Below are 24,579 nucleotides of genomic sequence, written 5' to 3'. Positions count from 1 at the left end.
ATATGAATATGTCATGAATTATTCATAGTTTTAATTTATTTAATACAAATATAATAAATAATTAACAGCAAAAGTTGAGCAATTTTGTCTCTAAGATGTTTTCACCATAAACTGATTTAATTTGGAGTGGGAGATACAGGGGGAGTGGCTTTATTGCATCAGATACGTGTCATTTTACTCACAACTGATTGGTCGAGATCGGTTCGCAATCTCTAACCCAGAATAAAACCTGCTCCGGAGCAGGTTAGCCGTGTAGCATACGTTTACCATAGCAATGAAACCCGCTAAAAACCAATCCACCTTCATAAACCCGAAAAACCAGAGTTTGCTCAAACTAATCTTGAACTTACCTGGGTAGCAACTGAAACCAACTTTGTGCAACAGGCCACAGGGGTTAATTTAGGTTTGAGCCAACAGAGCTGAGCTCATCTCTGAATATCCAAATGGGTACCCTCCTGGAGCTCAGCTACTTGTTCTTCAGTATCACAGTGTTGACAAATTTGTCTTGAAACATCCACTTTCACACTCACACTGACATAACACATACTGAATATAACTCATTTTTTTATCTAATCAAAAGCTGTGGCCATTAAACAGCAGCGGAGTCAATATGTGTGTCCAAATATAGAATAGCACATTTTAATCAGCTGCCCAGCTGTGGTAACTCGATTAAATATTCTGCTGTGATATTGTGATCTTACATGGCAAAAAGGTCAGCAATATTTACAGACATTTTGACCTGTATATCATAGCATTTTTAACCAGCATTGCTACAAGTATGGAACATGTGTAATCACTAATGTGAAGAAAGTGTTCTTGTACAGCACAAGTGAGTCCACCATTGTAACCTTGCACATTTTGTGGCTTATTTGGACTCATTTGGGGTGCAGTGACTCACATGGCTAATAGATTGCCTAATAGTTCTAAACAGAATCATTTTAGGTTTTCAATTAGATTTTCACCTAATTGTGCTGCACATATCCGAAGATTTTTACTGAGGCAGCTGACGTCGAGAGAGGGATATAAACCTTTATCACCGACTACAGTTTCCATTCATCAATAAGGTGAGAAGCAGATGTAAACTCACCCGTTATAAACCGAAATATTCATGTCACACAATTATCGTGATGTTTTAAGATCTTTGATTGGCCACATTAGTGATCTCCCTTGAAGCGTCCAACTAAAATATAATAATAATAAGACAACTCAACAGCAACTTCTCTTTCCAGGACCATGTTTTTTTTTGTTTTTTTTCTCTGGACATTACACATCAACCTCATTTCAAGGAAGAAATAGAATATTCTATAATCAGCCACCATATAAAAGAAGTTATCAATATACCAATACAACACTTTATTTAATATTAAAGGATTATTTCACTTTCAAATTAAATTTTCCTGATAATTTACTCACCCCCATGTCATCCAAGTTGTTCATGTCTTTCTTTCATCAGTCGAAAAGAAATTAAGTTTTTTGATGAAAACATTTCAGGATTATTCTCCATATAGTGGACTTCAATGGCCTCCAAACGGTTGAAGGTCAAAATCACAGTTTCAGCGCAGCTTCAAAGCGTTCTACGCGATCCCAGACGAGGAATAAGAGTCTTATCTAGAGAAACCATCACTCATTTTCTAAAAAAAAAAAAAATTAAATTATATACGTTTTAACCATAAATGCTCATCTTGAACTAGCTCTCTTCTTCTTCTCTATTAGAATTCCGGCAGTGTAGACGCTGCTAAGTGTATTACTGCCCTCCTCAGGTCAAAGTTTGAACTAAACTGTTAGTATTGTTAAACAATTAGTTCAAACTTTGACCTGAGGAGGGCAGTAATACACTTAGCAGTGTCTACACTGCTGGAATTCTAATAGAGAAGAAGAAGAAGAGCGCTAGTTCAAGATGAGCATTTATGGTTAAAACGTATATAATTTTAAATTTTTTTTAGAAAATGAGCGATGGTTTCTTTAGATAAGACCCTTATTCCTCGTCTGGTATCGTTTAAAGCCCTTTGAAGCTGCACTGAAACTGTGATTTTGACCTTCAACTGTTTGGAGGCCACTGAAGTCCACTATAAGGAGAAAAATCCTGGAATGTTTTCATCAAAAACCTTCATTTCTTTTCGACCGAAGAGAGAAAGACATGGACATCTTGAATGACATGGGGGTGAGTAAATTATCAGGAAATTTTAATTTGAAAGTGAAATAATCCTTTAATACTACACTACTAGCCAAACCATTGTGACCGTTGTAAGACTGGAAGAACCTGTGATCTGTCTCTAAACCCTACAGAGTGAAAATGCAGGGAAAGGCTCTTTCCCTCCTGTCCTTCCTTAATATTTGTTCTTTCTTCCCCACTTCCTTCCCTTTACCCATTCTTTTCTTCACTCAGAATGATTATTTAAAACTATAGTATTCTATGCCAATGCAAGTGATTTAACAGTCATGCACTTAGTGTGTACTCACACGGTTCCCTTGTACCGAGCCAGAGCGCGATTGTCCCCCCTTCCCTCTCCCCCGCTGGCCTGCACTCACATTACACTTGATGTTCTGCACCAGAGCACGCTTACGTCCTTTACAATGCAACATTTTCTGTTTTGAAGGAAACTGGAAGTAAAGCACTATCCCTAATAGAAATGCCAAAAAGTTATCGTTTATGCCACGTGGCTACTTTCACTTGATTGTGCAGCACGTATCAGAAGATTATTACAGAGGCAGCTGCGTTGATGGAGGAATTTGCAGCTTTACTCGGAAATACGATTCCCAATCATCAATGAGGTGAGAACCAGACCCGCTATAAACCTAAATATATGAACCCACTATTTGCGCACTTATCCAATAAAGTGACCGATTGTCCCATTGACCACTGCTGACCACTCCCTCCACTGCCCCGCCCCTCGGGACTCCGCCCTATCCCACAAACCCACTATTTGTCCACTTACCCACTAAAGTGACCAATTGGCCTGTTGGCCACTGCTGACTTATTCCCCCACTGCCGTGCCCCGGGCTGGGAGCCCCTCCCCTATCCCACAAGCCCACTATTTGTCCGCTTTTCCCACTAAAGTGATCAACTGACCCATTGACCACTGCTGACTGATACCCCCCACTGCCCCGGCCCTATCCCACAAACTCACTCATTTTCCGCTAACCCACTAAAGTAACTAACCGATCTGTTTACCACTACTGACTGCAGATTATGCATGGCCCTCAGTGATAGAACCAGTTACACCAATAATGTTTTTCTAAGGCATGTGTATAAAAGTTACTTAAATGTCCTAGTTTAACTAAGGCCTAATCATAGCTTAATCTGTCCGTCTGTCTGTGAAACGAGCCTATGACTTTATGTAAAGCTGCATTAAAAAAAACCATATGCATTGTGAAAAAACACTATACACATTAATTTCACTGAATTTGACTGTTTTCAAAGACTAGTTTATTTTTCATAGACTAAATGATTCTTTTTCTGCTTCATCTTAACAGGAAGGAGTGGATGAAGAAAGGATGAAGAAAGCTTTATGCTGCTGGATGACATGAGCATTGCTGCGCTAATAACAGCAACTGCTCTCAGGGTTAAATTCAAGAAATTTCATTCAGAACTTTTGGAAGTAAGTTTATACTAGCTAAACAATGACTGGGTTTTTGATCACTTGTTTGTTGACTTGTTTCAAGTGCAATAAGGGAATTTCAAGGGAAACAAAATAACTTTTTGAGAACAAAAGCAGTCCAGGACACTTTTCAATATGTTCCTTTGCAGCCTATCCTTAAAAAACACTAGAAAGACCAGGTACCATGGAAAAAAAATCTTTCTCAGAAGCAAAATAAAGATGTTGCCTTCATTGGTTACATTGAAGGTGTGCTGTACAAAACCAGCCACCTGTTTTCCAAAGAAATCTCTATTCCGCTGTCGCTGTGTAATGACGACTGTGAAACTGTGAATCCCATCGGTTCCAAGACTTCAATTCAAAAACTGGGACTAATTTACTTCCAGTAGAAATGTTTACCACTTGAGAAGCTGTCTTCCATGTCAGCATGCTTTCTGTTGGCTTTGTTCAAGCCAGAGGACATCAAGACATAAGGCATGGATGCAGTTTTTGAATGCATAGTTAAAGATTTGAGGGATTTAAAACAAAATGGCCTTCAAATTGAGACTGAACAATTCAGTGGTACCATAAAGGTTGGTGTTGCACAGGTGTGTGGGGACAGTCTTGCCCTGAATTCTCTTCTTGGTTTTTCAGGGAGTTTTTGAGCAAATACTGTCTGTTGTTTGTGCAAAACTAACAAACAAGTTCTCTGCAGCCAGATAGCAAGAGGATCTAAATTTGCTGGGCAATGCACCGAATTATAGTCAGGATTTACAGACTAACATCCTACAGAAACCGGCTTAAAAAGGAGATGTGTCCTAGACAAGCTTGCTTTCTTCAGTGTTGTTGACAATGTTACACCTGATATTTTAGAGGGTTTTGGTTTGCTGGAGGTGAAACTAGCGCTGTCTGAATCATAGCTGAAGCTTACATTAGTCTGGATACTGTAAACTACAGGTTAACAAGCTTTGATTATGGTTTTGTTGATAGTGTACAATAAACTATCAGTCCTGTCAAATCATGAACTTAGAAACCCCAACAGTGCCATGCGTCAGACTGAAGCACAAATGTAATGTCTTCCCCTTCTAATAGGTGACTTCCCACTAAGCAAAGACACTTCCAAAAGATGCCAATTTAATGTATTTTAAATTTAGTATTTCTTGAATTAGCTATATTTTTAGGCAGCCTTTTACAGGCTCATGTGAGCGCAAAGAACACTAGATAAAGCTTATAAAATATGAAATATAATATTGTGATGTTACGTGTTACGTGACAAACTTAAATATCTAAAAGAGATCAACATAAATTTCACGTTTACGTCACTGCACCATAACGCAATAATGCCCCTTGTGTGATCAAAAGCTTTGTAAATCATACATTAGTGTTACGCTTTCTGTATGTCTAAGGAAAAAAATATATTAAAAAGTGACACAAAAGAACATTCCATGTGATGTGTTTTTTTTTTTTTTTTTTTTGGTACTGTCAATATTTTTTGAATATTTATTTATATATACAAAAATGATTTAAACACCCAAATAAATTTTCTCACAAAAATACACGTAATATTTACATCTTTTGACTCAGGACACATAGGACTCCTTGTCATTTTCTTTTGTATTAAAAAGAGATTTCCTGAACCTGTTTTGCACGTCTTGTAGACGTCCAAGAAAACTCCTAGTCGGACGTTCAAATATTGAACTGCATATCTACATCCAACATCCCTATTCAGACATTCAGATATTAAACCAGTTTTGTATATCCACAGATGTCCAAAAAGGGTCCTAGTCAGATGTTTAGATACTTAACCAGTTATGCACTTCCAAAAGGGGTCCCCTAGTCAGACGTTCAGATTGAACCTGTATTGCACATCCAGCAGACGTACAAAAGTGGGTCTGAACTTACGGACGTGATTGCAACGTCTTCCTGACTTTGCATACACTCTTTCTAGAGTTGTTCCTTCACTTACATTTAAAGGGTTAGTTCACCCAAAAATAAAAATTCTGTCATTAATTACTCATCCTCATGTCGCTCCACACCTGTAAGACAATAATTAAAATATTTTGATGAAATCCAGGAGTGTTTTTTTATCTTCCATAGAAAGCAATGAAATTACCACATTCAAGGTCCAGATAAGTAGTAAAAACATTGTTAAAATAGTCAACAGTAATGCTTTTTTTCTAAGGCATGTTTATAAAAGCTACTTAAATGTCTTAATTGAACTAAGGTCTAACCCTAGCTTAATTTAAGACCTGTCTGTGAAACCAGTGGCCTGTTACAGCTTTTTTTGTCATGAATCAGCGGTTCGGAGCACCAAAGTCACGTGATTTCAGCAGTTTGGCGGTTTGACACGTGATCCGAATCATGATTTGATACACTGATTCATAACGCTCCGAAGCTTCCTGAAGCAGTGTTTTGAAATCGGCCATCACTAAATAAGTCGTTATTTTGTTTTTTTGGTGCGCGCCGAAAATATTTTCGTCGCTTTATAATATTAATATTGAACCACTGTACTCACATGAACTGATTTAAATATGTTTTTAGTACATTAATGGATCTTGAGAGAGGAAATGTCATTGCTGGCTTATGCAGGCCTCACTGAGCCATCGGATTTAAACAAAAATATCTTAATTTGCGCTCTGAAGATTAACGAAGGTCTTACACTGATTCTGTTGTTTGAAGTGTCTAAGGGCTGCTCAGATTGGTTTGCGTCTGTAACTCCGTATAGCTTTGTTTTGAATCTCTTACTTTTATTCATTGTTGCTTATTTTTTTATTACCGTATATGTAATATTGCCTACCACACTAATCTGACGTCGCTAGCTTGTAATATTTGAATCTAAATCGCTGTTACAACGCATTTGCATTTGCAGCGCTAGCTTGTCAACTTGTTAACAGTCGCTCGCGCGCTCCTTTTTCAACGCGTTCTTCAAACAGCTGTGGTAAGTCGGATCAGTCTACAAACACGGTGAGTCATGTCATCCTCTCCCAGCATTGCTACCTGTTCCATTTGCCACATGTTTACCATAGCTCTCTCTGTCAGTGATGAGGGATTTACATGTCATAAATGTAGGAAAATAGTCAGGCTGACAGGGAGAATCTCAGAATTAGAGACACGCATCCAAACTTTAATCGAGGATAGTAAGAATGCAAGGGCTTCAGATACTGTTTTGGATGCGACTAGCTTAGTGAACTCTGTACATTGTTTGGTTCCGGCTGTAGAGCCCGTGCAGCAGGGCACTTGGGTAACGGTGAGGCGGCCTAGCCGCGAAAAACACCACTCTTCCGTTCCAATAAGAACATCAAACAGGTTCTCCCCACTCAGTGATACACCCACTGAGAATCCTGTTGAAAGTGCCCTAGTTATTGGCGATTCTATTACACGGAACGTGAAAATAGAGACACCAGCCACCATAGTCACATGTTTGCCGGGAGCCAGAGCACCTGACATCAAAGCAAATTTAAAAGTGCTGGCTAATGCTAATCGTAAATACTCTAAGATTATTATTCACGTCGGCACTAATGATGTTCGACTTCGCCAGTCGGAGATCACTAAAATTAACATTAAAGAGGTGTGTGAACTCGCAAGTACAATGTCAGGAGAAGTAATTTGCTCTGGCCCCCTTCCTGTTCGTCGGAGTGATGAGATAGTTAGCAGATTATCATCACTCAATGGCTGGCTGTCTAAGTGGTGTCCGCAAAATAATATAGGTTTCATAGATAATTGGAAAAGTTTTTGGGGCAGACCTGACCTGTTAAAAAGAGATGGTATTCATCCCTCCCGGGATGGTGCTGCTCTTCTCTCTAGTAATATGGCACATAGTCTTAGAACTGAAACATGACAAACTGGGGCCCAGGTCAGAAAGCAGCAGACAAACTGGCTAAACCGACCGTCTGCTAGCTGCCTCACGTTACAGAAGTCAGAAAATTCAGATAACTCTCAACACATAGAAACTCTTACACCTAGATATTTTCAAATAGAGACTGTGTCTGTACCCCGAATTAGTAAAAACAAAAAACTTCCAAACCCATTTAATGGTAAAAATTTAATTGATGTTCAACAAATAAAAAATAGAGATAATAATGCTAAACAAATGATAAAACTCGGGTTGTTAAATATTAGATCCCTTTCTTCAAAATCACTTATTGTTAATGATATTATCAAAGATAATAATCTAGATGTGCTGTGTTTGACAGAAACTTGGCTAAAACCGGACGATTACATTACTTTAAATGAGTCTAGTCCTCAAGGTTATGATTATCGACACAATGCCCGTCAGAAAGGCAAAGGGGGAGGTGTTGCTGTAATCTATAGTAATATTTACAGTATTAGTCAGAAGTCTTTCAAATATAATTCCTTCGAAACTATGGTACTTTACGTAACATTATGTAAGTTGACATTTGTGCTGGCTACTGTATACAGGCCACCAGGGCACAATACAGACTTTATCAAAGAATTTGCTGACTTTCTATCAGAGTTAGTACTAGCTGCAGGTAAAGTCCTTGTTGTTGGTGATTTTAATATTCATGTAGATAATAAAAAAGACGCATTAGGATTGGCATTTGCAGATATTCTAAACTCTATTGGTGTTAGACAACATGTGTCAGGACCCACTCATTGTCATAATCATACTTTAGATCTAATATTGTCACATGGAATCGATATTGATGCTGTTGAAATTCTGCAGCAGAGTGACGACATCTCAGATCATTATCTAGTCTCGTGTATACTACATTGATCATTTTCATCGCCTTAGCATACCAGACAGCTTAGAAGACCTCGATGTTGCAACAGAAACTATTGCCTCTGTCTTTTCCAGCACATTAGACTCAGTTGCTCCTTTGCGTTTAAAAAAGATTAAGGAAATTAATCCAATGCCATGGTACAATGACCACACTCGGGCCCTAAAGTTAGCAGCCAGAAAAATGGAGCGCAGCTGGAAGAAATCAAAACTAGAAGTATTTCGTATTTCGTGGAGAGAGAGAATGATTGAGTACAGAAAGGCCTTAAAATCTGCTAGATCTGCCTATTTTTCAAAACTCTTAGAAGAAAATAAACACAACCCTAGGTATTTATTTGATACAGTGGCTAAATTAACAAGAAATAAAGCTTCAACTTCTGATGTTTCCAAAGAGCACAGCAGTAATGACTTTATGAACTTCTTTACTTGCAAGATTGATAATATTAGAGAAAAAATAATAACCATGCAACCGTCTACTACAGTATCGTGTCAGATAGTGCATTGTAGTGTCCCTGAGGAAAAATTCAATTCATTTACTGCTTTAGGAGAGGAAGAATTGTCTAAACTTGTTAAATCATCAAAATCAACAACATGTATGTTAGACCCTATACCGACTAAGCTATTGAAAGAAATGCTTCCAGAGGTCATAGACCCTCTTCTCAATATCGTCAATTCATCTTTATCATTAGGATACGTACCAAAAACTTTTAAGCTGGCTATTATTAAACCTCTTATTAAAAAACCACAACTTGATCCTAGAGAATTAGTCAATTACAGGCCGATCTCAAATCTCACTTTTCTGTCAAAAATACTAGAAAAGGCAGTATCATCACAGCTATGTTCCTTTTTAGAAAGAAATGGTATCTGTGAGGATTTCCAGTCAGGATTTAGACCGTACCATAGTACTGAGACTGCTCTCATTAGAGTTACTAATGATTTGCTCTTATCATCAGATCGTGGTTGTATCTCTCTATTAGTGTTACTGGATCTTAGTGCAGCATTTGACACTATTGATCACAATATTCTTTTAAATAGACTCGAAAATTATGTTGGCATTAGTGGAATTGCATTGTCATGGTTCAAATCATACTTATCTGACCGTTATCAGTTTGTAGTAGTAAACGAAGACATGTCATATCGATCACAAGTTCAATATGGAGTACCACAAGGCTCAGTACTAGGACCGTTACTGTTCACTCTGTACATGCTACCCTTGGGAGATATCATTAGGAAGCATGGCGTTAGTTTTCACTGTTACGCTGATGATACTCAGCTCTATATTTCTTCGCGCCCTGACGAAACTTACCAATTCACAAAATTAACGGAGTGCATAGCTGATATAAAAAATTGGATGACCAGTAATTTCCTACTACTAAATTCAGAAAAAACAGAGATTCTAATTTTTGGACCAAAAACTTCTTCACGTAATAACCTAGAATATTGTCTAACACTTGATGGCTGCTCTGTTAAGTCTTCGTCGTCAGTTAGGAACCTAGGTGTGCTCTTTGATACCAATCTTTCATTTGAAGGCCATGTTACTAGCATCTGTAAAACCGCATTCTTCCATCTTAAAAATATATATAAACTACGACATATGCTCTCAATGAAAAATGCAGAACAGTTAGTTCATGCGTTCATGACCTCAAGGCTAGATTACTGTAACGCTCTACTGGGTGGTTGTTCTGCTCGCCTGATAAATAAACTACAGCTCGTACAAAATGCAGCAGCTAGAGTTCTTACTAGAACCAGGAAGTATGACCATATTAGCCCAGTTCTGTCAACACTGCATTGGCTTCCTGTTAAACATCGTATAGATTTTAAAATCTTGCTAATTACTTACAAAGCACTAAATGGTTTAGCTCCCCAGTACCTGAGCGAGCTCCTAATTCATTATAGTCCTTCACGTCTATTGCGATCTCAGAATTCAGGCCAGCTGATAATACCTAGAATATCAAAATCAACTGCAGGTGGTAGATCCTTCTCCTATTTGGCACCTAAACTCTGGAACAATCTTCCTAGCATTGTTCGGGAAGCAGACACACTCTGTCAGTTTAAATCTAGACTAAAAACGCATCTCTTTAACCTGGCATACACATAACACATTACCAATTTATATTTCCAAATCCGTTAAAGGATTATTAGGCTGCATAAATTAGGTCAGCCGGAACCGGGAACACTTCCTATAACACCTGATGTACTCGTTACATCAGAAGAAGAATGGCATCTACGCTAATATTAGTCTTTCTGTTTATCCCGAGGTTCACCGTAGTCAACCGGATCCGGGCCGTATCCAGGTGAGACCAAGGACCTGCACCTTGACACGACCACAACGCAGCCCTGAAGTATCAGCAGAGATTGAGTCAACTAGATCATCCACTGTGAGGGCCTCATCGACACGACAGCCACGACACAGTTCCTCAACAACCGTCCATACCGGCTTGATGAATACGATCCTCAATTGGATGGAACTGAAATAAATACTTTTAATGTTGCGATCCTATTGGACTTATGATAGCAACCTGAATTGTAACAAAGCACTGTTGGCCAGAGGAGAACTGGCACCCCGACTAAGCCTGGTTTCTCCCAAGGTTTTTTTCTCCATTTTAACACCAATTTGCCACTTGTCTGCCACCTGATGTCACCTGATGGAGTTTGGGTTCCTTGCCGCTGTCGCCTCTGGCTTGCTTAGTTGGGGACACTTGACTTGACATTTTGATATTCAACAGTGCTTTTGATCTGCCTGCATTGACACTATTCTTTAAGAGCTGCTGTGCAGTCAAACAATGTACCAGTTATCAATGTAAAGCTGCTTTGACACAATCTACATTGTAAAAAGCGCTATATAAATAAAGGTGACTTGACTTGACTTGACTTACAGGTGTGGAACGACATAAGGGTGAGTAATAAATGAAATTATTTTCATTTTGGGGTGAACTAACCCTTTAAGAGTTGTCATTACTGAAAATTGCCATAGAAACAATAATGATTAAAGAAAACCATAAGAATTTGGAAGAAATTAGTACACAAAATGAAAACATGGAAACTACCGATGAGAGCAAGATTCTGCCTTATTTGACCCACGTCTTAACTAATGACTTGTTTTGATAATTTGACAACAGGCATGCAACTGTAAAAAGTTGACTAATATTAACAGTGTAGGAAAGTGTGATAACACCATCAAACAGTTTGTTTTGTTTTATCCTCCTGATGACACGTTCCACGTGCACTCTCGCAGTCGTGCTATGGCTTGTGTTTCTTTCACCTGATGTGCCGGCATCTGCTTTACCTTAGACAGGAATGGTGGACAGTAAACTTTACACTTGACACAGTCACTAATCAGGAAGCCCTCGTCTACCATAATTGCCATGTCTTCCGTCAGTCTTTTGGCTATTCCGCACTGTTTAAAGATTTCCTTGTCACTAATTGACCCAGCATAAAGCTGAGAGACGAATGTCAGTGCACCATGAGGAGATATCCCAATCATTGTGCAGTGAGATTTGTAACTTGAGTACATTTCACTTTGGATTAGTGGCGAGGACGGTGTTTGACATCTGAGCTCAGTGCAGTCAATGATAACCTGTGTGTCCGGGAAATCACTGAACACTTCAGGGAGGTTAGATTTAACTTCAGCTGCTGAAAGCCACACACACACCGATCCCAACAGTGAATAGAGGTAGTTTATCCACGTTGAAATGATTCTGCTCACTGTGGATGGGTACACGTGGAAACGGTGTGCTAGGTCTCTCTCCTTCAAACCAACTGACAGATACATGAGGAAAAGAAAAAACTCATCGATTGGCTGCAGCAGCTGTCTCTGGAAAGGTAAAAACATGCGTGTGTTACTGGCCTCAGACCTAGGGGATATCTGTGCCGGCAGCAAATGATACACAGGCAGTGTGCACTGTGGATCGGTGAATAAACTCTGTGAAAAACACGAAAGGACAGAAGTTACGTCTTTCCACAGAGGCAGTCAGTTTATTACTGCAATAATTTCTCTTTAAATCCTTTCTGAAAAAGGTTCAATGTTTCAAAACTTAAACACTCTCAAAGTGCATTTGGTGGAATACAATTAAAAAACAACAAATCCATTACAACACTAGATAAGTATGCAAAATGTACCTTTGTACATAATATTGTGTATATTTGTATATGAACACATACATAAGTTTATATGCAGGTATTCATTATATGCATTTAGAATCTTACATACATTTATAATAGTAATCAGATACTTTACAATGACAGTACCAAAAGTGTCAAAAATGCAAAATAAAAACATTAATCAAGATACCATAAAGTCTTCAAGACCAGATTTCAGAAGAAAATACTTTAGATGTCCTTACACTTGATATATTAGTATGATAGAATTCGTTTCTTATTCTTTTTAACTCATACACACTGAAAAAATACACGTGCTGAATCCATTAAAAATGGCAATAGAAACGAGAATACAACATACACTCAGAAACGTAATTCTAAAACGCTTCTAAAAACGCTTTTAAATGTGACATGAACTCAGCATTTCAGCCTGACAAAAAAATTTCTAATTTCAATCAACATAAACCATGCATGAAACACGAATAAACTCGCTCTTTAGCTGTTTTTATAATCCTTTGTGAATTAAAACACTGTTTTTAGATTAGATACACTTCCAAACCTGCTCAACCTCTTTGCATCACCCCTGTCAATTCACACAAGTACAATGAAATTAACCTTTTAGTGACATCTATTCATACCTGTGAAAAACACGAAAGGACAGAAGTTAGTCTTTCCACAGCGGCAGTCAGTATTACCAAAGAGCTTAGAACCCAAGAGGCGACACTTTGACACTTTTTGGGTAACAGCCACTAGATGGCGCTCCGGTAGCGCGGCCGCCATTATGGGGTGAAAATACTGACTGGACCATAGAATCCTTTGCATCTTACCCAAAATCGGCGAATTTCACTGCCAAATCAGAAGCGCAATAGGCTCGTACAGTAAATGTATTGTCTTATATATGTTTTATTTTACCAGTTGTGGAATCCAGCCATTCAACCATCTGAGGTAACGTAGTTAGCCTACTTTATTGAGTATTTCCATTTTATGCAACTGTACACATTTATTAATAGTAAATTAATAATTAATAAATTTAAGATCATCATGTGTGCAGTGAACAATATATTTCAGACCTAGTGGAGTAATAGTAATAATATCTAGGTCTGAATTGAAATAGGCTATATTGTACGTTTTAATGGATCACACTACAAACATAATGATCTTATAATACATGATGCATTGCTGTGTCCGTTATCACATAATTCCCACTTTTGGACACTTGCTTTAACGGACATTAGACAACACTGCAAAATCAAGCTGTTATATTCATATACAGGTGCTGGTCATATAATTAGAATATCATCAAAAAGTTGATTTATTTCACTAATTCCATTCCAAAAGTGAAACTTGTATATTATATTCATTCATTACACACAGACTGATATATTTCAAATGTTTATTTCTTTTAATTTTGATGATTATAACTGACAACTAAGGAAAATCCCAAATTCAGTATCTCAGAAAATTAGAATATTACTTAAGACCAATACAAAGAAAGGATTTTTAGAAATCTTGGCCAACTGAAAAGTATGAACATGAAAAGTATGAGCATGTACAGCACTCAATACTTAGTTGGGGCTCCTTTTGCCTGAATTACTGCAGCAATGCGGCGTGGCATGGAGTCGATCAGTCTGTGGCACTGCTCAGGTGTTATAAGAGTCCAGGTTGCTCTGATAGTGGCCTTCAGCTCTTCTGCATTGTTGGGTCTGGCATATCGCATCTTCCTCTTCACAATACCCCATAGATTTTCTATGCGGTTAAGGTCAGGCGAGTTTGCTGGCCAATTAAGAACAGGGATACCATGGTCCTTAAACCAGGTACTGGTAGCTTTGGCACTGTGTGCAGGTGCCAAGTCCTGTTGGAAAATGAAATCTGCATCTCCATAAAGTTGGTCAGCAGCAGGAAGCATGAAGTGCTCTAAAGCTTCCTGGTATACGGCTGCGTTGACCTTGGACCTCAGAAAACACAGTGGACCAACACCAGCAGATGACATGGCACCCCAAACCATCACTGACTGTGGAAACTTTACACTGGACCTCAAGCAACGTGGATTGTGTGCCTCTCCTCTCTTCCTCCAGACTCTGGGACCCTGATTTCCAAAGGAAATGCAAAATTTACTTTCATCAGAGAACATAACTTTGGACCACTCAGCAGCTGTCCAGTCCTTTTTGTCTTTAGCCCAGGCGAGGCGCTTCTGATGCTCTCTGTTGTTCAAGAGTGGCTTGACACAAGGAATGCGACAGCTGAAACCCATGTCTTGCATACGTCTGTGCGTAGTGGTTCTTGAAGCACTGACTCCAGCTGCAGTCCACTCTTTGTGAATCTCCCCCACATTTTTGAATGGGTTTTGTTTCACAATCCTCTCCAGGGTGCGGTTATCCCTATTGCTTGTACACTTTTTTCTACCACATCTTTTCCTTCCCTTCACCTCTCTATTAATGTGCTTGGACACAGAGCTCTGTGAACAGCCAGCCTCTTTTGCAATGACCTTTTGTGTCTTGCCCTCCTTGTGCAAGGTGTCAATGGTCGTCTTTTGGACAACTGTCAAGTCAGCAGTCTTCCCCATGATTGTGTAGCCTACAGAACTAGACTGAGAGACCATTTAAAGGCCTTTGCAGGTGTTTTGAGTTAATTAGCTGATTAGAGTGTGGCACCAGGTGTCTTCAATATTGAACCTTTTCACAATATTCTAATTTTCTGAGATACTGAATTTGGGATTTTCCTTAGTTGTCAGTTATAATCATCAAAATTAAAAGAAATAAACATTTGAAATATATCAGTCTGTGTATAATGAATGAATATAATATACAAGTTTCACTTTTTGAATGGAATTATTGAAATAAATCAACTTTTTGATGATATTCTAATTATATGACCAGCACCTGTATTTATTGTCCAACATTCCCAATTTTTCTGATGCATGTCCTTAATTTAATTTCATATGTTGGTAATAATTCAGTGTTTATAAGCCTTTTAAAGAATTTTAACCCAAACTGACTGGGTTTCTAGAGAGCAAATGGTTTTGTAAAAAAAAAAAAAAAAAAAGTGGAAAACTTAAACACAAAGTGTGTAAAATAAACTGTTAAAAGGATTTGATAGTATTTGTTGTCATCATTCAGGTTAAATTTCAGCTTTAATGTACTTTTTTTTTTTTAACAAAGCAGTTGATATTGCCATAGAAACTAGTGGACTGATGAGTCGCTTACACCCCAAAATGGCGGAAACGCAGGGCTGCTGCTGGGCGCCGGTGTTGCAATGGGACGTTCTATTGAGTGTCGCTTCTTGTTAGTGTATATTCTTTGTTATTACTGAGCGCGCCGAACAGGTGGAAGTAAATCTCTTGCGTCTTTCATGTGCGCGCAATGCGCCATCTAGTGGTATGGCGGCGTAGTGCCACAAAGATGTTTTACCTTAACACAAAAGGTAAATCTCTTCATGGTTCCTAGCAGCAGCTTTGGACTTGTAAACACGAATGATTTTGTGGACGGATGGCTCGATTAGCCACCAAAAGGACATAAGGTGACGGTAGCTGGGGAACCTGTGCAGAAGTGTTGTTTGTAATAATAAGTATCACTTTATACACTCGTGCGTCTATGAGTATATGCTGTCAATGTATATTGAGCTTGTTTTATAACCATAAGGCGTTTTACCAAACTTTAGGCTTACCTTGTGTAAAATCTAATGTCCTCATCTGAGCTGGCAAACCGCTCCAATCCGAAATCACGCTGAACACGTAGCTCATTTAGCTGTTTATTCAGCTCCTCCACTTCTTGGGAGAGTTCTTCAATTTTAGCACATGCCAGGTCTAGTGATGATGGCTCAGGAATGTTACAGTAATCGTGATCCATGGATGCATCAGTGGGAATGGGTTCAGCGGACACAACCTCGACAGGTCTCTCTCTCCTCTCCCACACACTTGGCCGTGGGGCTTGAATTGGCACTGGCACAGAGCACTGGCACTGCACCAGTTACTAATTTTCTCCGAGTCCATACTGTCTGTGGTTCAATAATCTGATCTTTAGTAAAATGTTTGCTACACACCTTAGAGCGAAGGGAACCAGTAAAATCATCTCAGCGTATGTTCACTAGCCACCGTTTTCTAAGCTCGGTTTCGGCAGGAAAGAGGTGGAAACTTAAAGTTCCGTTAAACTTTGACGATGCTGTACACAGCGGAACACAACAGTGTTCGTGGGTTTTCTTTTGCTGTTTCTGAAATCGAAAAGTATCTTCTTTTTTAAACATTTTAAAACAAACCCAAACAATGGCGGCCAAACCGGAAACTAGCGAGCCGTAACGCTTCAAGTCGGAAGCACATCACGAGGCTCAGTGCAAGTAGTCCACTGAATCAATACAAACAACATTTTTACATTTTAATCATACAAACAAATGATTAGTTCGCCTCTCGAGTCTTTGGGGCGGGTTCAAGTGGTTCGTTCATCCCGTCACAGGCACATCCCCATAGGCTGAATGCAGAAACAGAAATGATTCGTTCAGAAATGATTGCCGTTGTAAAATTGTATTGTTGCTATGGACACGTTATTTGTTAAAACAGATTGCAGCAAGTTTTGACAGAAAACAACATAACATCGATAAGAAAAACAAAAAAGAAAACCAAACATGAAAGAAAAGGACCAGACGAGAAACTCAAATTGATAGTTCACTCAAAATTGAAAATTATGCCATCATTTACTCACCCTCATGTCGTTCCAAACCCAAAAGACTTTCATTCATATTTGGAAAACAAATAAAGATATTTTTTATATTCTCTCATCATTTATGTTCATTCATTGAAAGACATAAAAGTAATCCATATGATTCAGGCCGTTTCGGAAGCTCAAACGTGCACGCAAGCACAAGAACCAATGAGGTTTGTTCTTGCATGTGATGCACCCACGTTTGCGCTTCCATTGCCCATATAATATATGTGCTACATATGTATTTTGATCAATGTTTATGTGAATAAATGACTAAATTATAATTAGTTTATCATATAAAACAGCCGATCGTGTCTCATTAGAAGACTTGGATTAAACCGGCTTACTTCATTTAAAACTTAAAGTGAAATTTTCCAAACCTCATGTGCTAATTAGGAACATGGCAGTTAAGGGGCTTCATGCAACACTTATCTTTTTTTTTAGATAAGTGTTAAGGGATTATTTAAGTGAAAAATAGATTCTTAAGGAAAATTCTTAGGATTTAAGACGTTTCACCTAAAGATACCCTTAAGTAACACTTAAGAGTTATTTTCTGCAACTCACTTAAGTTTAAGGGAAACATAAGGGTGATCTTAAGGGAAAATTAAATTTAAGGTGGTTTATGCAACGATGAGCTTCGAAGAACGTAACAAGCTTCAAAGAACGTATCTTCAATAATCCAGGATTATTGAAGAACCTAATCATCCTGGATCATGTCAAATTGTAAACAGTAAAATCCAGATAGCCCTAACTGAGTAATCCACATCTAAAGAACGGGCCCCAGAACTAGGTATATGGAGAGCTGTGAAAATACATAAAAAATCATGAAAATAATGAAAATGTAACATTAAAATTTTTTTGACATTACTTTTCTTTATTTCTCAGATATTTGCCTTGGATAACAAGGTTGCTGTATATATATCCACACATATACTATTACAGTCACATCCGATTCCCAATCACAGCAGTACTTCACTGTTTATTACTCAGTTACTCCTTTCATTGTAGTTTTACTGATAAATGATCATATCATACTGACATCACATTTTGCACTACTAATTCAACTTTTGCTTTGTAAAATATCATGATAAATAGTATTTACCACAGAATGTCTCAACGTAAAGTACTAGCACGAAATTATCCATTAACATATCTTTACAATTGTCATTGTTGACAGTATTTTAAACATCATTCAGCATACAAACCATAATGTATTTTGAAATGACTATAAATCTTACTAATACTACTGTTTGGATCAATTAATTAGTTAAAATTTATTTCATACTTTCAAGGATTTCTTTTAATATTTACAGTTACCTCTGACTCAACTTAAAAACAGGTTTGTCATGATCTCTTTAGTTAGACAAAATAATAATAATAATAAAACAAAATAATCATCATCGTCATCTTAATCAGCAGCATGTCAGTATGTGCCACTCATACAGCTTTGATTCATTACATTAAAATCGTTTGCTTCAAGTACATTAAAATAGATACAGAAAGCAATTTTATAAACTGAAATGAAGTGCTCAATGTGTGTTTAAACCTAGTGTGATCTCAAGAAAAAAACCAAAATTAAAATGATAAACAGTTTTAAGTCCACAATCTGCTATGTTAATGATATGTGGTGTTAACACAGAGTATTTAGAGTTAGATAGAGTTGCCTTTCTAGTCAATATTTCAATAGACTGGGGGGAAATTTAGTGAAATTGATTAATGTTGGAATATCTGCCAATATTAACCTTTTTAAGATAGATGAACTTGAGTTAATTGCATTGTTTAATCATGTACTATATTACTAACTATACCCCCATTTCACATCAAAATGTCTTGAATTTCTAAGAAAGTCCTTGTTTTGAGGCTACAACAAGACTGCTTTAGAAAAATACAAATTACAAATCATAAGTATGTGGATTTGCTCTCATCTTCACTCTGATATCCATCTACACAGTTCTTCTCCAGGATTCTAATGAGAGTTGTCAGTGTGCTATTTGGATCCATCAGAGTCACTAGAGGGACAGTCACACCTGTATCATTGAAGATACGATTCTGCAGAGTCATAGCTAACATTGAGTCAATGCCTAAATCGAAAAGATGAACATCATCATTCAGCTCATCCATCTCAATACCAGTCGTTTCACTAATCATGAGACAGAGATAATCACGTGGTGAGGATGATTTCTTGGGTTGTTCAGGTCTAGATAAATTCACTCCAACTTTACTTATAGCTTCCTGTGCTATTTTGAACAAGCGCACATTCAGTGTTTTGTTCTGACTGAGAATGTTATTCCAGTTGTTTTTAAAATTGAATTTGCATACAACCTGTTGAGGTTTGTTGATCAAGAGGCACTGCTCAAGACTATCATGGATTTCTGGAATCTCCATAAGCAAGATTCCTCTTGCCTCCAGAAATCTTTGGACATGGACTTTGTTCAACAAAAGACCAAGATTCAAAGCCCCCCAATTAATGGACTGTCCAGAAAGCCCAATGTTTCTGCGGTACTGACAGAAAGTGTCCATAAATGTATTAGCCGCAGCATAATTACTTTGTGAGGCATTGCCAATGAAGGCAGCAATGGAGGAATAGCACACAAAATAATCCAGATTGCACTGTATGGTAGCACGGTGAAGGTTAATCACTCCATTTACTTTTGGCCTCATAACTTTCTCATAAAGAGATTTGTCAAGACGTTCAATCAGCCCATCATGCAGGACCACTGCGCTGTGAAATACCCCTTTGATTGGACTGGATGGGAAAAGTTTTCCAATATTAACAATTGTCTGGTCCACTTGCTCAGATACAGAAACATCACACGGCAGACACTTAATGACAGAATCCCAATGGCTACTGACCTGACTTATCTCTTGTTGCATCTGAGTGTTTGGATTACTTCTAGAGAGAATGACAATGTTTCTTCCTCCTTTCTGAGCAATGAACTTTACTGTCTCAAAGCCCAACCCTGTTAGACCACCTGTGACAATATAGACTGAATTTGTCTTGAATAGACTGTGTTTGGGCATCACTGGAATGTCAGACAGCTGGTTCTTGTTTTCACTGTTCATGATGATAATGGGTAGGATCTGGCATCTGAAGTATGATTCAGATTCTTTTACGGAGAGAAGACCAATGTCTTTTTCAAATTTCACTCTTTGAATAGCTGTTGCATCCAAAGACAAAGACTTTCTGTCCAAATGCATGGATTTCAGCCAACGGTAGATGTGTGGCATTTGCATTTGCAGAGACCCTTTTTGCATTATCTGGGTCATGAGGAGGACATGGAAGTGGACTTCCTCATTTGTACCACGGAATGTTGTAGTATTTAATGGAAATTCTGTCTGGTTGTCATAGACAAGAACAATGTCTTTGATGCCTCTAACACTGCTAGCTATTTTAGCGGTTTCTACATTATAAGGAGGTAGAAGAACAGCCCCCAGAACCTCACTAAAATCACAAGACAGCTGATCAGCCTGCGTGCTCACTCTGACATTCCAACCTGATCTGTTTGCAATAGCAATTAAGACATTCATCAAAGCTGAGTCAGGAACAGTGGAGAAAATGCCCAACTTCCATTGCTGTTTAGCTTTGGGTAAAGCCTCATGCAAGATCTCCCAAGCCAGTACCATATAAGAGACACAAGGCATGTCATTCAAGAATGAAAGCCTTTTAGCTTTGCAGCAAACAGCTGCTGGGAGAACTACTTTAGTGGTGGCAGCAACAGGGTAACAAGACACAACATGATCACCAACTTTAAATTTGCTGACATCTTTACCCACAGCTGTGACAGTGCCACTGAAGTCAAGGGCTAAGAGCTTATAGTTTTCAGTTGTGTGCTTGTTCCAGTACAATGTCCGACCATAATTCAGGTCAGAAATGCTGACTGGAAAGTAATCTGATGAATGAACACAGATTTTACTGAGATGGAGCTCAATATTTTTTCCTTGAATCAGTTCAATGGAATCATCCATTTGAGTCGCGGACACATTTGTCATTATATATGGGTCAGATGTTTGCAACATGAAGACTTCTTCATCCAACATGTGAACATTTCTTGAAGAGATTGCCATGGTTGGCAAAGGTGTGTGGGTGATTTCAGGTTTGAGAATTTTGCCCTCCTTTACTACTAGCTCTGGATATTTGTTACAGGGGTATGATCTGAGGACCTGAACCAAAGCTTTGATGTCTTCAAAAGTGGCAGAGCCCATGTCAATCAGCTGGAAGGAAAGTTCTGACAATTCAGCTGCACATGCTCTTGTCATGCCTGACAGAACAAACCCAGGGTTTATGTGGTCCACCAAGCTCTCAGAGCACCTATAGGTTATTACTCTGAAATCACCTGGGAAATTAAGTGCCTTGAGATATCTGACAAGCTTTCGGAAAATCTCACAACACCCCACCATACAGTCCAAGACCTTCTCTGATTTGAGGGAGGTTAGGTCTGCATCACCCCACATGAACAAAATTTCCTGGAAGTTTTTTTTTACACTTGAAATTTTCAGTTTTGACAAAAGAAATTCAACTCCATTTTCTAACAGTATTTTACTGTTTGAAGAAGACACATATCTAGATGTTGGGTCCAAGTACTGTTGCAAAGCTTTACAAATTCCTTTCAGGCCAGAAAAGACCAGTGCCTTAATCTGTGTATCAAACGTGGCAACTTCAGAGATGATACTGAAATCGTTGTGGAAGAAGTATTCCTTGACTACCTGGGGACGACTTCCTAGCATTCTAATCTTCACATGCTTCAGTTCGACTAACACCCTACCCTGTTTGTTGGCTAAGCAGCCACAAATGTCAAAATCATCTTCTCCTACATGTACTGCTCTCAGATATACAACCATCTCCTCTTGCAATGATTCAAATACAGTCAGGCTTCCTATTTGCACAGGATATTGGGGCCTTGTTGATACACCTCCTATAGTTGCAAGAACAAGTTGCATGACGTAATCCAAGAGCACAGGGTGAAGGTGATAGTCATGTAATTGAGGCAGTATTTCCTTTGGGACCTTCACAACAGATATAGCCTCTCTAAATTCTTCCCCATAATAAACATCTGCATTATTTATGAAGACAGACCCATACTCAAATCCTGCTTGACTTAGAAGTTTGTAGAGTTCTTCAGTACTCATGTGGAATGTGCATCTTTTGGAAATACAGTCTAATGAAATTGACTGTTCTTCAGGAGTTCTACCTGGTTTTGCTTCTACTGTGCCAAATGCATAAACTGCAGAAGTAGACTGTATTTTGAAGTTACATGAGTTATCAGCCAAATAGTCCGAATGATCCAGCTGTACTTTTATTTCTGGGGCATTCTGCGTGAAAACAAATGGACTCTGGAATGTTATGCTGAGCTGCAGAGAACTTAGTGGAACTTTAGGTTTTGCATATGCCATGTAAGATGCTAAACCCAACTCTGCATAAAATGCCCCAGGAATGATGGCAACCCCATTGTTCTTGTGGTCCTGCAGGAAGGCCATTGAATCAGAGGATATATCACAGCTGAACATTGAACTGTCTGTACCCATTTGTGTAACTACTGGATGGTTGCCAGTGGGACCGATCGATTGCAAATTTGAAGCAAAGGCATCTCTCTTCACATCATCAAACTGGTATTGTGGGTAGGGAATTGGTTCAGTCTCAAAACCTTTGTAGAATGTTTCCCAATCTACTTTGACCCCAAGCTCAAACAGTTTGGAAACAGCTGCAAGAATTGTCTCCTGATCTTTATCAGGCTGCACTGAGGGAATCACAGTGAATTCATTTCCCAGAGTCTCATTGATGTACCTCTGCAAAGATCTTCTTGGACCAATTTCAACAAATATAGCACTCCTTTTGTTTTCAGCTGCAGACTGTACAGCTTGTTCAAATTCAACAGGTTCTCTGATATTCCTTGCCCAATATTCACCAGTAATAAAATCTGAGGAACACACACTAACACCTGTCACTGTTGAGAATAATTCTGTCTCTAAATTATGTGCCTGCAATGAGCCTATACTCTGTTTCACTTTGGATAAAATGGGATCCATCTTGTGACTGTGGTATGCTGCAGGAACATCTAAAATGCGAAGGAACAAATCTTTTCCACTGGCTGAGTTGCTCAAATTCTTCTGCAACCTGTCAATGTCATCTGCATCTCCTGAGAGGGTGCATGACTGAGGACTGTTATAAGCAGCCAGACAAACCCTTCCCGAAAAAGATGGGAGAATTTTCAAGACTTCAGAAACAGCCATATTACTGACTACCAGCATCTTCCCTCCTGTCACATTGCTTTGTAAAGAACTGCGATAGTGGATGACTTTCACTGCATCTTCAAGTGACAGCAAACCAGAACAATGTGCAGCAGCAACTTCTCCAATAGAGTGCCCCAAAACAGCATCAGGACTGATGCCCCAGTGTTTCAGAAGTTTGACAACAGCAACCTGAATAGCAAACAGAAGAGGCTGGACAATTTTTGGATCAGACAGCTCTGTACTTTTCTCAGATTCACTTTCCAGCATCTCTATCAGATTCGAACTTGTATAGCTTTTCAACAGAGTTTCAATCTTCAAGATTTCCTCTCTGAAAACTGGCTCTTGTTTTAGGAGCTGCTTGCACATACCCTGATATGTAACACCATTGCCACAAAACACAAAAACTAGCTTGGAGTCTGTCTTTGAAGGTACAAGCTTCTTCTTTACAGCAGCAGTAAGTTTCTCTTGCAGATCTGCCAATGATGATGTTTGAAATACTTTCCTGTATTTGTGTTTCAAGTGACTTCTTCTACATGCAGATGTGTACAGTAAAGACTGTAGATCTGATATTTTCCCTGCGCTGATCTGTTCTGCCGTATCTTCAATAATATTTTTCATGGATTTTTCAGAGGCTGCAGAGACCACAAAGTACTGATGGGATTTGCTTATCAACTGAGCTTTTGGCTTTTTTGACTGCACATATTGTCTGACAATTGCATGTGCATTTGTTCCACCAAACCCAAAGTTATTGATTCCTGCACACCTCCCTGCTCTGCAGTTACTGATCCATTTTTCTGCTGTGGTGGGGATTTTCATATTGAGAGGTTCAGTGTCTATGCTGGAGTTTTCAATGGAGTAGAACAATGATGGCACAATGGTTTCATGCTTCATCATCAAGAGAACCTTTATGAGCCCTGCAACACCTGCGGCAGATTCTGTGTGTCCAATATTGCTCTTAACTGAACCAATGATGAGTGGCCCTGACTTTTGAGGTCTTGCTTTGGCAATGACTTTTGAGATGCTACCTGCCTCTATTGGATCTCCAATTGGAGTCCCTGTCCCATGAGCCTCAATGTACTGGACACTAGTCAGGTCAGTCTCTGCTGAGTAGATTTTTCTAAGCAGCTCCTTCTGCTGTACCATGGATGGTTTGGTGATTGGACTAACTGTGTGGCCATCTTGATTTACTGCAGTTTTGCTGATGATGCCCCAAATGTGATCATGGTCTTCAAAAGCCTGTCAAAATACA

The 24,579-nt window shown here is 38.7% G+C and overlaps 2 protein-coding genes and 1 long non-coding RNA gene across 4 annotated transcripts in view; 2 read left to right on the top strand and 1 right to left on the bottom strand.

Annotated features, from left to right (window-relative positions):
* Positions 1–1,860: 1,860 nt before the first annotated feature.
* Positions 1,861–5,733, top strand: LOC127508986 (uncharacterized). The gene is made up of 3 exons (XR_007929069.1): positions 1,861–2,161; positions 2,598–2,772; positions 3,475–5,733. It is a non-coding gene; the product is annotated as an uncharacterized LOC127508986 (long non-coding RNA).
* Positions 5,734–6,244: 511 nt separating this feature from the next.
* On the top strand, positions 6,245–7,662 carry LOC127508885 (uncharacterized). The gene has a single exon (XM_051887357.1). The coding sequence runs from the start codon at positions 6,547–6,549 to the stop codon at positions 7,411–7,413; it is 867 nt and encodes a 288-aa protein (XP_051743317.1). The 5' UTR covers positions 6,245–6,546; the 3' UTR covers positions 7,414–7,662.
* A 10,293-nt stretch (positions 7,663–17,955) lies between these two features.
* The window catches only part of LOC127508717 (probable polyketide synthase 16), a 248,369-nt gene continuing 241,745 nt past the window's right edge, over positions 17,956–24,579 (bottom strand). For both annotated transcript variants that reach the window (XM_051886974.1, XM_051886972.1), the window contains one exon: positions 17,956–24,566. In XM_051886974.1, coding sequence (XP_051742934.1) covers positions 19,002–24,566 — 5,565 coding nt within the window. In that variant the 3' untranslated portion in view covers positions 17,956–19,001. The remainder of the gene's footprint in view (positions 24,567–24,579) is intronic.

This window comes from Ctenopharyngodon idella, chromosome 3, assembly GCF_019924925.1.
Source record: "Ctenopharyngodon idella isolate HZGC_01 chromosome 3, HZGC01, whole genome shotgun sequence".
Taxonomy (NCBI): domain Eukaryota; kingdom Metazoa; phylum Chordata; class Actinopteri; order Cypriniformes; family Xenocyprididae; genus Ctenopharyngodon; species Ctenopharyngodon idella.
This window is presented reverse-complemented; position numbering and strand designations above follow the sequence as displayed.

What these genes read in the sequence shown, in the direction of transcription:
- LOC127508885 (XM_051887357.1), top strand. Translation starts at nt 6,547, where the DNA reads ATGTCATCCTCTCCCAGCATTGCTACCTGTTCCATTTGCCACATGTTT.